This window comes from Lycorma delicatula, chromosome 3, assembly GCF_047948215.1.
Source record: "Lycorma delicatula isolate Av1 chromosome 3, ASM4794821v1, whole genome shotgun sequence".
NCBI lineage: Eukaryota > Metazoa > Arthropoda > Insecta > Hemiptera > Fulgoridae > Lycorma > Lycorma delicatula.
In genome coordinates this window covers 115,099,413-115,113,738 of record NC_134457.1, presented here as the reverse complement: position 1 = coordinate 115,113,738, position 14,326 = coordinate 115,099,413, and the positions used below count along the sequence as shown (strand labels likewise).

The 14,326-nt window shown below is 29.9% G+C and overlaps 1 protein-coding gene across 4 annotated transcripts in view; it reads right to left on the bottom strand.

Moving 5' to 3' along the window:
- LOC142321913 (pyruvate dehydrogenase phosphatase regulatory subunit, mitochondrial-like) overlaps nt 1–14,326 on the bottom strand; it is a 128,816-nt gene that overhangs the window by 54,529 nt on the left and 59,961 nt on the right. For all 4 annotated transcript variants that reach the window (XM_075360429.1, XM_075360431.1, XM_075360430.1 and 1 more), the window contains 2 exons: nt 10,530–10,654; nt 1,172–1,368 (listed from right to left, as the gene is read on the bottom strand). In XM_075360429.1, the coding sequence (XP_075216544.1) occupies nt 1,172–1,368; nt 10,530–10,654 (322 nt within the window). The remainder of the gene's footprint in view (nt 1–1,171; nt 1,369–10,529; nt 10,655–14,326) is intronic.

Here is a 14,326-nt window from a genome sequence, read left to right as displayed (position 1 = left end):
TTTATTAAAAATAAATAAAACACTATAAACAATAATATTACTTATATTTAATTCCTTTTTTTAAGAAATCACAGGCTAATCGCCTGATCACAACTCATGATGAGAGATGAATTTTTGTAGCATGCAAAAGATACCACGCCTATTTGGATTTGAACCCAACAGTTCCAGATAAAAGACAACCATTCCATCATGAAAGTTGGTGGGTATTATAATATATTTTCATAAATTAAAGTAAAAAAAAGGAATGAAACTTCAGTGCCTAGTTCAAACAATTTGATGAATTATTACAAAATTCAAATTACATAAATCACATGCTATAAAATACATAAATAGTAAAAATGAAGTACAGTATAATACAGTTCATGACAAATAAGGATGGAAAAACACAAACTGAACATTTAACAACTATCAGGTGAAAAACCATTCATGTTGGGTTTTATCTGCTTCCAAAGAATTTTACTGCAATACTTCCTTTCAAGTTAGCATTCCAACAACAGATTGAAGACTAGATATGGCATGTTTTATGATTATAAGTTATTATTAATTTTAGAATTCTGTATAGCTAGAAAAAAAAACTCACTGTTGACAACTATTGTCCAGGAAGGCTGGAAAAGAATTATCTCCTATTGATATAAAACAATTTCTTTATTCAAACTGGTGTAATATGAAAGTAGAGTACTTATTTCATTTCTGAAAAAAAAAATCCACATTTGAAAAGTTTTTGTTTTATTAAAGGCCTTGAACATGGCATAAAAGTGATCATGAATGTTTTTCCACCTTTATAGTTTCTCACTTTATTGGGACTGCTTAAGTTAGGTTTCACAACAATAGTTACTTTTTAAATTTGTTTATTACTGTTAATATTTCTTTTATATTTATTTATTTTAAGATTTGTTTTAATATTTATGATAATATTTGTTTTTAACATTTAATGATTCCACTGTATCTACTGATAATGATAATTGATCTAAAAACTAGTTGCGCACATAGTTATAGTTTTTGTAAATGCTTTTGAGTGCTTTCTCTCTACACTTTAAAAAAAGAAGCTAATCATTACATGTTTTATCTGAAATAGGATTGAGTTTAGGATTTTATGTTATGGGGTCAAGTCAGAGAACAACCATTTCAATAATAAAATTTATTAATGATCTACTTAAAATACTAAACAAACCTTCCAACAACTTCAGTAACTCTTTGCTGTAGATAATTTCGATTATTGTGTAGATCAAGAAAGCGCTGTACATCAAATGGTAGAAGTTCTTGGGTTGGTTCACCATTTACAACCCAGTCAGCAACTGCTTTGCCAATACCACCAGCACCTTGTAGTGAATTTCCATTCATTCCAACGGCCACAAAATAATTGTTTATCTGAATGATATTAATAAACTATCAGTGAATAAATATATGATTAAGAGTAACAAATATTACAAACCTGTCTAACAGTTGACATGATAATGAATAATAAATGAAATAGAGTGCTCTTCAGTAAAACTTGTTCACACAAACGAACCTTGAGAATGGTTAATACAACACACAGCAAAATATATCTGTTCATTAACAAATAATTAGTTTTAACTGTTGCGAACAATAATCACTTTGAAATGCTTAAGAACTGCCTTTCCACAGCTAGATCTTCAACCAGACATTTTTCTCCAGCAAAATGTTTTTCACTACTTCAGTGGGCGACCAAACTAGTTTGCCATATATTTGATAAATTCTCTGATCAATGGGTTGGTTGTGATAGGCCATTAATTGGCCACCAAATCACTTTGTCATCAATCCTTATGACTAAATTTTTTGAGGCTTCATTAATGATTGTAACTGAAGGAATACAGCTGTTGTTTTTCTTGGATTTAAGATTTAAACTGAAATCAGTTTTACAATTTAGTATTTAAATAACATTTTAGATCCTAAATAAATCTTTAAATCTTAAATCTTTAAACAGGATCCTAAATTTAAATTTAGGATTTAAACTGAAATTCACAAAACTGATGCACATGTGCCTCACCGTGGTTGATGAGAACTAGATTATAATTTGGACATTTTGTGGATAGCAAAAGACTTACTGAATGCTTGTAACTTATAGGTAAAACTTTCATTAAAAAAAAAAAAAATCTTTAAGTTATGGATTAATTTATAGACAGTCTGTGTTATGAGCATCGGCTGATAAATTTTGCACATATATGTGTAGTATGGGAATGAAAAGAGATATTGGAATGAAATAAAAAATGAATAAAAGTACAATACCTTAGCTACAAAATGCAGTATTTATTTTTCACTATAATCCCCGTTTACACTGATACACTCTTCCCAACGTGTGATAAGTTTTTGCATTCCATCACTGAAAACTTCTGCAGTCTTTCTCAGATCCAAGAGGCCACAGCTTCCTTCACCTCATCGTCGGTTGTGTAATGATTACCTCTGAGATGCCTCTTGAGATGAAGGAAGAAGTGGAAGTCAGATGGAGCCAAATCCGGTGAGTATGGTGGATGCAGAATAGGCTCAAACTTCAGCAGGCGGAACCTTTGTAGTGGCATGCGATGTGTAAGGCCGCGCATTGTCATGTTGCAAGATTATGGGCATGATGGTCTTTCGAATGTGACATACTCAGAGTCTGTATTGTCTTAATGTCTCAATGTACCGTTCAGAGTTCACAGTCATCCCATGCTCCAGATACTCAGTCACATAAACATGTTTGGCATCCCAAAACACTGTCAAAAGGAGTTTCTTTGCCAAGGCTGAAGTTTTGAATTTTTGGGTTTTGCCAATTCGTAATGTCTGTATTCCATGCTTTGCCTTTTTTCTTCTGGTTTGTAATGATGTACCCAACTCTCATCCCCGGTCACAATATTGAAAAGGAAGTCGTTCAACATGATAGCACTGTAAAAGTTTTTTGCAACATTCACATGATGCTGCTTGTGTTTGTCTGTCAGTTTGTGCGGTACCCATCATGCACAGATTTTACGGTAACCCAATTGCTTAATAATATGGTCTACTCGTTCTTTAGATATGCCTAACTGAATAGCGATGTGCTGCTGGGTGATTCGTCGATCGCTTTGAATCAAATCATTCACTTCCTTTAAATGTTTCTCATCAGTCACAGAAACTGGTTGTCTGCTGCGAGGTGCGTCCTCAATTGTCGCTTTACCAGCTTCACATTCACAAAATTTCAATGCCCACCTACTCACAGTACTACTGTCAACAGTTTCACTACCATAAACCGTTTTTAAATGATGAAAAATATTTGTATGATTTCACATTTTCTGCTGTTAAAAATTTGATCACTACACACTGTTTTAACCGTGTTGTCACATTAACCATATCTGACTCCTTGCTGCTGAAAACAAACCAGTAAACGAATTTCAATGCATTATCACGGGTTTTTAAAGGGATATTTTAGCTATCATGTGCTGCCATGCCCAACTTGATAGTACTTTTTGTATCCGTGTAGCACGCTAGTGTGCAAAATTTATCAGCCGAGCCTTGTTCTTTTACTCTCTAGGAGAAATCTTGAAATGTTTATTCTTGATCATGTATGATGGCTATGCTAGTATACTCATCCAGGCTAGCTGGATCATGGCTTGTATTTCTAGTACAGAATGCTATGATAGGTATACTTTTGATGAAAGAGGTATGTTGCGGGATTCTTATCATTTCTCTTGGTTTTTGTAAAGAATATAAATTACATTATTAGTTTCTGCAGACAGTTTTAGTAAGGAATTATGAACTTTTGAAACATTTCTCTATATTCTTAGAAAAGGTACACAACATGTTTTTAGGGTACTTTATTTATTTTTAATGTTTGAAAATTTATATTAATAAAATCTGATTTATTGTAACTAACATATCTTCTGAATCATTTTAAAATCTATACTACGTAAAAATTCCTTTCTCTCTTCTTTTTGTCTTAATTTTCATAATTATATCTGGATTGATTTATTCAATATATTATTTAGAATCATCACAATAATTACTAATCCTAATCAATATTTTTAATCTGTTTCTTCAAATTAATTTCAGATTTCTCTGTTTAATAGTTGGGCTTCAACATTTTGTAAACAAAATAGAAAGTTATAAAAGAATTTTCTGCAAAAAATATTTTCTTAAAAAAAAATAATATAAAACTGAATAATATTATTCAATTTTAATGTTTGTCATTTTAACAAATATTTGACATCTTAGAATGCAAATACACTTCTTTTTTGCACATTACTAAAATGTGTGATGTATAATGATAGGATGACTGTCTGATCCGGAGTCACAGAAAGGAAACAATTGCAACCAGGTTCTTGTGAGGAACAAAAATGGGATTTTTCTGTTTATGAAGCTTTCACTATTCAGATTAATGAAAGAATTATTAAGGTTTGTAGAATGAGTAAAAAGAGAAAAAAATCATAGCAAATGTACTAAGAAGATGAAAAGGATAATGAGCAAGCCTCTGCTGGAGAGCTGTGACATGAAGCTCAGGTATGGACTTTAAAAGAAGATATGAGTACAAGCGTAGGATCTGAAATGAATTATCAGTGGTGGAGTTGTGAACTTATGTGGTTGGATCAAACATGTAATGAGATTATATGAAATTGGATGAATGTTAGCATGACAATAACTGAGAAAGTTGAAAGAAAATAACTTACAAGTAGTATGGCTATCTAATTAGAATAGATTGCCTCAGAAGGAGTTTGGGAGTCACTAGAACATAGATGGCAAAGGAAACCTACAATCAGATGGAAGAAGATATTCTTGATAATGGAAAAAAAGGAAATGAATGAAAATTCATGGGTACATTTTAATAGCTAGAATATAGAGTGCATGAAGTATAATGTGGCTATAGTAACTTACACAGATGTAAAGATATGGAGCAGATGTATAATCACTTCTCACTATTTCCTATAGACTAAGTAAAAATTACAAAGCATTACTAGCAAACCGTGCAGATAGAATAGATTTTATCCAAATATGAATAAGAAACCGCCATGAATACATCTGACCTGGATTTAATTTTGATAAGAGAAGCACCAATGCATGTGATGGCAGCCAATGTGTAACAGAGATTTTGCAGTACTTATTTTAAATTATGCGGTTTACTGTGTGAAAGAACATGGTAGTAGAAGGCCATTTTTTACTACCTTCACCAGTAAAAGCGACAGCAGACATGTGAGTAGAGGAATCAAGAAGATAGATTAAGCATTTCATAAAATTAAATATATTTTTAGTTTTTTGCTCCGTTATGACAACTATAAATCAAAATTAAAAATTCAATAAAGTACAAGGAACGAGAATGAAAATTCAATTTCAACAAAATGATTATTGATGAAGCAAAAAGAAGAGCTAGTACATTCCTTATTTTTACTGAAAAAAGATTCCTGGTGATACCAATTCATGTAAAAACATGGATAAGCATATACAATACTACTGTTGGTGCAGAAATTACAAGCACTTAAATTTAAATCCTTACAAAAAATAAACTAACTGCTTTATTTCAAAGTCAAGTAAAATTTGCATAATTTTATTTTGGCTTTGATGATCTGAAACACTTATACTTGACTAAATTTTAAGGCATGTTTTTGGGCTGAGAACCAGATATGAGATACCATTTTTTGAATCTTCTGTTTCACAGCTTGACTTTGAATGCATATGATTAAAGAATTACTGCAAAAATTTTTATATTACGTAGCCTATTCTATTAATTTATCACATCTTAATTTCAAATTTGCACCTTTAACAATTTATGAGTCGTTATTCAATTTATAAAACTATTTATCTTCAGAACTGTATGATACAGAAACAGGGTCAAGACTCTTCTCCTCTGTCATTATTCTAAATTAATATCAAATTTTATAAAAATTTTTGCTAACATTTTTGTTGAAATTTTTATGAAAGAAGACATAATTTATGTTAGTTAAACAGTTAAAAGAGGAAACATTTTAGAGGGTAGGTGAATTTTCTTTCTTGGTTGCTTGCCTGCAGATACATGGTTGCCAAACTGTTTCTATTATAAGTTTCATACAATGCAATGCAATAGGTGATATTGGTTTGGACCTCTCATTTTACTCTATTTTCCTTTAATTCAGTGATTCATTTATGTGTATTCTACACTTTCTATTTGTTAGTTAATTGTAGAATTAAAATATTATTTATTCTTGGATATTTAAAGTTTATTTTTAATAATATAAAAATTACTGTTTTTGGGTTTTAATTTTTATATATTTTTGTAAGTTCAAAATTTCTTTTACTTTTTATCTTTTTTTGTCTATATATATTTTTTTTGATAAATTTTATGTAAAAAAAAAACAAAAAAAACATATAATTTATATAACTATTTATCTTCAGAACTGTATGATACAGAAACAGAATCAAGGCTCTTCTCCTTTGTCATTATTCTAAATTAATATCAAATTTTATAAAATACTTTTATTTTTATAAAAGTATATTTTTTGATAAATTTTATGTAAAAAAAAAACATATTTTCTATAAAACTTTTAGAGGCAAATTTTGTTATTATTGTTTTTATTAAGAGACTATGAAGGCAGTTCGGAAAGTAACCCTGTTGTAGCATAGTGCGTATAGTAGTGTTAGTGGCGTCACCATTGAAACATAGGTGTACTTCTGAATCAGTGCGCTTCCAATTATCAGCGTGAACTGCATTCTTTAGCCCATTTGCTTGTTATAACTTAAAAATATGAGTGCTGCAATAGAGAATCTCGTGAAATGCAAGGTGTGTGCTGTCATAAGATTTCTATGGGTACAAAATGTTTCGACAGCAGAGATCCGTCAGTTGCGTGGTGGGTATGGTACAACCATTATGAGTGACAGTGTAGTGCGGCAATGGGTCTGATTTTTTTAAAATGGAAGGACAAACATCCATGAAGAAGAGAAGAGTGGTAGGCCTTCTATTGTGAGTAATGATCTTGTCAGTAAAATTGATGAAAAAGTGCTTGGAAATTGAAGATTCACCATCTCTGAACATTATGAACAATTCCTGCAAGTTTTTCAAATGGTTTTGTACAAGACTGTCACCAATAAATTAGGCTACCAGAAGTTCTGTGCTTGGTGGGCTCCAAAACTGCTCACAGATATCCATCGACCAAATAAATGGGCTCTGCTTTAGACTTCCTTTCACGCTATGATGTGGAAGGAGAAAGTTTTTTGAAGAGAATTGTGACTAAGGATGAAACTTGGCTGGCCTACATGAATGCTGAAATTAAACAACAGTCTATATCCTGGGACCATACCAGTTCTGCATTCATGACAAAGAAAGCTTGCCAAACTCTGACAGTGAGGAAGGTTATGGCTACAGTTTTTTGGGATGTCAAGGGAGTTACTCTAGATGATTTTATGGAATGTGGTACAATATTACTTCAGCAGTCTACTATGAAACTTTGAAGAAACTTAGGTAAGCCATTCAGAACAAACGCCATGGTATGCTATTCCAGTGTTGTTTTTTCCATGAATACGCTCATCCTCACAGTGCTTCAAGAACTCAAGAACTTCTGAATCAATTCCAATGGGACTTCGATGAGAATGAACTTCAAAATCTCATGAAAGGTTGGCTACATACCCAGGCAGTTGAATTCTATGAAGGTACTTGTATATTAGTGAAAAGCTATAACAAATGTTTGAATTTAAATGGGGACTATGTTGAAAAATAGTTAAAAGTTGTAGATTTAAATTGTATATAATAAAATATTTTTATCTATGCTGGTTTTTTATTTAGAGCCAAATGGAGGTTACTTTCCAAACTACCCTTGTTAAAAAAAAAAAACTACATTATTAGAATAAATGTGTGTCAGAGTCGACATTACTCAAACTGAAAAAGCTAGAGCAAGAACTCTGTAGATCAATTACAAGTGTCTGTACCTCTGGAATTATGTATGCCAAATCAACATTTTTTCCAGTAGCGTCTTCAATTCTTTTTAATATTGCATGCTTTTCTTCTACAGAACCGACTTTAGAAGACTGATTTGTACAAGCCCATGTCAACTTTTTTTCAATACCATTTCATATTTATTTTTTGTCAGTGTTGTGACTTTATTTATTTAATAAACCATATTAATTTAAAATTGTATGAGGGTGAATCAAATTTAAATGGTAATTTTGCTATTCTATGCAGCAAGCAGTTTCAAGCAGGGTTAATGTTCTGTGTCTAAGAGAGGGGGAACCAGATTGGTTAGCTCCTCTGCTCTGTTATGTACAGTACAGCCATGAGTGGTGAGCAAGAAGTTCCATCGTCTGTTGCATAACATATAATCCTGGAGTTTTTAACTAATGAAAGAGTTAAACCCGCAGAAATTTTAACTTGTTTAAAGGTACAGTTTGGGGATGCTACTCTGTCCCAGAACTGAGTGTATATGTGGATCAGACAACTTAAGGGCAGGCGAGGAAGTGTAGAAAATGAAAGTCATGACCAAAGTCAAGTTTCACTGCTGACAACATCTGTGCCATTCAAGAACATGGATGTTCGAAGATGTTCACCGGTTCACTGTTGAAGAAATCATGTCAGAAGTGGTTATCAGCTACAGGAGTGCTCAATCCAGGATTCTGAGGTTGCTGACTGAAGATCAAAAACAGGTCAGGTTGGAGATCTGTGAGAAACTTTTGAACTGATTTCTGCAAGGGGATGATTTTTTGAGGCATATCGTCACATGTGATGAGACATTGGTCCATCATTATATTCTGGAGTCAAAAATACCAAGGAGTGGCAAAGGAAGGATGAGGGCTGCCGAGTGAAGGCCAAAAGCATCTGTTAGCCAGAGAAGTTCTTGCAATGATTTTTTTTACTCACTGATTTTCTCCACAATCAATAAACCGTGAATGCGGCTTACTATTGCTGGTTGCTACAATCAACAAAAGACAGGGTATGTCCTTAGAGATGTCATCCTTCTCTATAACAATGCCAGGCCACACACTGCAATTTTGACAAGGGATAAATTGGAAAAAATGTACTGGGAAACCCTCGACCACCTTGCCTACAGTCCAGATTTGTTCCCCTGTGACTACTTTTTGTCTGTGGCCCTTGAAACAATCACTTGAAGAGGAATGATTAAAAAACAATGAATAAAGAAGACGTCAAGGAGTGTATGCGCAATTGGTTGATGATTCATCCAATTTTTTATGAACAAGGAATATTCAACCCCCCAAATCGTTGGTAAAAGTGTGTAGATTGTGCAGGAGAAATAGATTATGTAGTGGATAGAGAAATGATGAAGATATGAATTGTGTATATTATTAATCAATAAATTTATAAAAAAAATTACCATTTATATTTGATTCACCCTTGAAGATTTTCAGTAAAAATTCTAACTTTCATTTCCTGTAATTTTTCTCCCAGGAAAAGAAGGAAACCATGGATTCAAATCCTCAATATTTAAGCTAAAAAAAAACAGGCAATAAAGATAATCTGATGCGGTATCAAACAATAGAGTTGACATCAAAGGAATGAAATATATTATAGTATTGACTTCTAGGTACGAGAAAATACTAATACTGCTAATCCGTGGCAGTGGACATCCAATTTTACTGTTATTTAAACAATAAACATGCCTAAAACAGAATTTCTTCAGGAGTTTTTACTAATTTACAAACTAACAAAGGACGGGTGAAAACAGTATAAAAACATTTGTTAGAAATGGTATGGTTAAGACAATCTACCTTCTTAAAAAGTGAGTTAAAACTATATAAACAGATTCTTTCAAGAAACATTTATGAACTGAATGTGCAGTTCACTTTATTCTCAGCAACCCATAATAGTAACAAGTCTTCACGATGAGAAAGTCTTGTAAATTATACATAAGAAAAAGAATAATTTGATACAAACAGCTAGTAATTTGATATCAGCAGCATGCAGAAATTATCCACTACCACTATTTTCAACTAAATGAATGGTTAAAAATGCTTGGAAATCTATCAAAAGGTATGTAATAATGAAAATCTCACAAAATAAGTAATTTCAAATACTCTTGATTATTTGGATCATAATTAGAGTAAAGTGTAAAATTTCCAATTGTAGTTATGATGAAAATGAAAGTGCAGAAAATGAGTTTCAATGAAAATAATTATATGTTCAATACTTAACAGTATTGAAATACATTTTATGTTAATTGATTATTTCTTGTTTATTGAAATTCCAAAACATTTCATAAACTTTTCCTGTTTTTTTGTAATTGTAATTATTATATTTTTTAAACTGAATTAAATAATTAAGAACAACTTAATGAATGAATAAACAGTTTTCCGTAAGTTCATAGACTTAATAGTCACATAAATAAAAACATTCTTTAAAAATCAATGAAAACAACCAATGTGCAGCCTAACTGTTTAGAAAATAAAACTATATTTGAATGAAATATACAATAATAGGCGTCATTTAATATTGTTAAAGACTTTGATGAGAAAAATTACTTTTTTGAAGCGTTTTGAGACATTTATTTGAAATTACACTTAATAATATTAACTGCAATAAAATCTTCAAATTGTAGTGAATGCATGAACTAAAACAAAAAAAACAATTGAAACATTAATTATCTATTTACCTCAGGAGTTTCACCCACAATCCACTTGCCATTAGGTGTAAAGTTATCAGGAGAATTTGTCAACATAGGATTTACGGCATTCTTCAAAGAAGGAATTCTATGGATTGCTTTCTCCCAGTATGGTCCTATACAAAATAAATATTATGTTACATTCAACAAATAATCCTTCTCTTTAATTACAACAAATATTTTCAATTTTTTCAAAATGAACATAAAAAATTATCTTGATGAATATATGAAATAATGCAATAATTACAGTAATAATAAGAAAAATAATAAACAGGAGATTTGTAAATAGGTAAGTATAATAAGGTAAAGTATAATAATAAAATATATAGTGTTTTTAAATTAATACACTCTGATATGTTAACAAGCTTTGATGAACTCGAGTTAGGTGTGTCTTTTGGCAAGTGACTTACCAACACTCATTTAACCTACAACTGAGTGATACAATGATTTAATTTGTATATGCACGATTGTTAATGTTATAATTATTTCAATTAAAGTACATATTAAATTAATCAATAATTAAAATTTTTATGCTAAAAAGCATGTACTCAGTAATACTGAGAAAAATATTAAAGCAATAATGTGAGATGAATTTCTACTTCAAAATAGAAGATATGATGGAAAAATATACAATGAGAAGTTGCTGTGGTAATGTTGTACAGTGAAATTGAGAATCTAATTAATGATGAAATTAGAAATACTGCTTACTAAATGAATAGACTGCGAAGTTCTTCCTCATGTTTGAAAATAGGCAGATGATGGATGCCTTTCATAAACTCAAACAGCATCAAGGATGCAGTGATCTGAAAGGACCATAACAGTCAAATTTATCAGATGATAAAAAATTAGAAGCCACTAAACGAATAATGTGAGAGCAAAATGTGACTTTTCAGCTAAACGTCTGGGTATGCACAGAGACTCACTGATCTATATCAATGAAGTGCTGCAATGTGCAAGAAACAAGTCTATAAGTCTAGTCTGTGTAAGAATTATTTGCTGCATGGAAATTGAAGAAAGAACATTACAATCAGTATTGTGAATCAGAAATAGAAAAAAAAACAATAAGAAAAAGCAAGTAATAATGTTAATAAGTCTAATAAATAACGATGACTAAAAATATATTGCTCATATTATAAAATTTCGGCAAAAGCATAAACATTTGATTTTGTTTATTTATCAGAAGAAATTAGAAATTTAATTTTATTTTCTTTATATAATTTTCATATTTAAAAGTAGATATTTGCAGTTAAGTTTTTTCTCTTAAATGGTGTTTCTTCGAGTGAAACATGATAAGGTTATAAGAAAACATTGTATCATGCACCATTATAAAACATTAAAAAAAATACTATTGTACTGAACTTAACAAGATGGAAATAATCCAAAATAATTGTTTTGACAGAAATTTGGATAATAGGTGTTTTGTGAAGTAAATAGAATTTATTATTAAGTAGTTAAAGAGTTGTAAATATTTCAATCAGAATATAAGATTCATCTGGAATATATTGATTAAATATCTTTAAGAAATAAGTTGGACTACAGAACATATTTGTTTGTTTTATTTTATTTTTTTTGAGGGGATATGTTAAGAATGATATTACTGGATCATAGTATGCTTCTTTTAAAAACTGTAAAGAATTTTAAATTAAATTTAATTTTAAGTTTAAGAGTTTAATGATTTTTTCTTTTCTGAGGCTGAAAAATTGCAAAAATAATTCTTTTCTTCTTGAGCTGACTAATAATAATAATAAAGTTGATAATGTTATCATGACCCTAAAAACAGACAGTTCAGTGAAATTTGATGGTACAGTAGCAAATATCTAAAAAAAAATGTCTAACAGTATTGTAAGTATGAATGAAAAAAAGTGTGTGTGTAATTTACACATGAAAAGATGAGTAAATTAAATTGTTTTCCATAAAAAACTTAAAAAAAAAAATCAAGTTGTGTGCTGGCTTATAAGGGAAATACTGAAAATATGACAAACCATATACCTGTTTCTACATTGCCAGTATTCTCCAAAATTATTGCTTTCCGATTTTTAGAAAATAATAATTTGTTTCAATAAAAATCAATTTGGCTATAAAATGAGTAGAATTATGGAGAACTCTTTTCAAATTTTTTAATAAGTGTATAAGGCTAGTCAAATGGCAAAAAATGAATATATTGACATCCAAAATGCTACTGATATGGTAGATAATAGATTGTTATTAAAAAAACTATGATGGAATATGATGAGAGACTTTGGTTAATTGGACTGAAAATGTTTAATTGACAAGACCGGAGGCAAAGATTTGATCATTAATGAGTAATCTTGGTTAAATAAATAAAAAAAATGAATCCACAAGATCAACTTTATCAGCAGTTTTGTTTCTTGTTTATAATAATGACTTGAGTTTGGGATAATTTTACAGTAATTTCATAAGTCTTCGGCATCATCTGAATACTCAGTACAGTATAATGATAAAATGTAATCTCAAAGATTTAATTACAGAAAAGACAAAGGGATATTTAGTTTAGTTACTATATTCAATGGCTTACATTGAATATAGTTTGATGAATAGTCAAAGTATGAATTATTTTCACTTTGGTTTAAAAGGGTAGAGATGATGTAAATAATAATAAAATAGTAGAATGTCCAGGCCATCATCTTGTGCATATGTCATAAATAAAACAACTGAAATAAAATATTCAAATATCATTATTGATAACAAATACAAAATGAAGGTTAAAAATAACAAAAAAGATTTATATAATCAGTTGATGATAATGGTGAGGAAATTTTACTATGAGAAATATGCCCTGAAAGAGTACTAATAATGTATATCATGCATTAAGTTCTAGGTTACAGGGCTGGAACATAAGAAACAGAGATAAAGTTACTGATGAACGTAGAATAACAGCTAAAAAAGCAGCCGATGACAGCTTCTTTCCCTCTTTTCCAAAAGTTTGGTTTTTAACTTTATGCTTTAAATATTTTCTCAACGTATTCAGTAAATTCTAATCAATTAATGGCAATTAAAAGATATTTATATTAATGAAGAAAAAAACATGAAAGAAAGAATAAACATTAAGCTCAAGTATGGAGTACTACAAAATATTTTTGTAGTAGGTTTCAAAAATTAAATTTAAAAAAAAGATTAATTTTAAGCTCAAAAAATCTTTGTCACTAGATGTAAAATAACTATTTAAGATAAACCAAGCATTAAAATAAGACTAAGTTGATAGAAAGGAGATTGTTCACATAATAGGAAGCAACACTAATAAGAAAACTGTAAGGAAGCGATATGTGATATTCATGTTGGAATGCATAGCAATATGCTGATCTTGTTTATTTCTGAACTGCAAGCTCATAAATAAAAATTTTTATGCAAAAAAAGAAGAAAAAATAATCTGTAGTAAGTATAATAATATTGTATAATAGTAATTATAACTAGTATTTATTTTTAAAATCAATTGTTTAAGAATCATACTTCTCTGTATTATATTCAAATATATTTATTTTATTAGATCAACCAAAGTACAGAATAAATAAAGTAGGATGACTTACCTTATTCCATTATATATGCAGGAGCACTTTTGCGATTTACTCGCATAATCAGCTGCATTATATATTCATCTCAAATTACAATACAAACTTCGTAAAATATAATAACATATCATGCATTTATTTATTTTATTTTAAATTTAAAAGCTTTAATATTTTAATTTCTTTATTTTAAAATTTTATTCAGTTAAATAAAAAATTAAAACAATATTTAAAAATATGAAAAATTAATTAAAATTAACATTA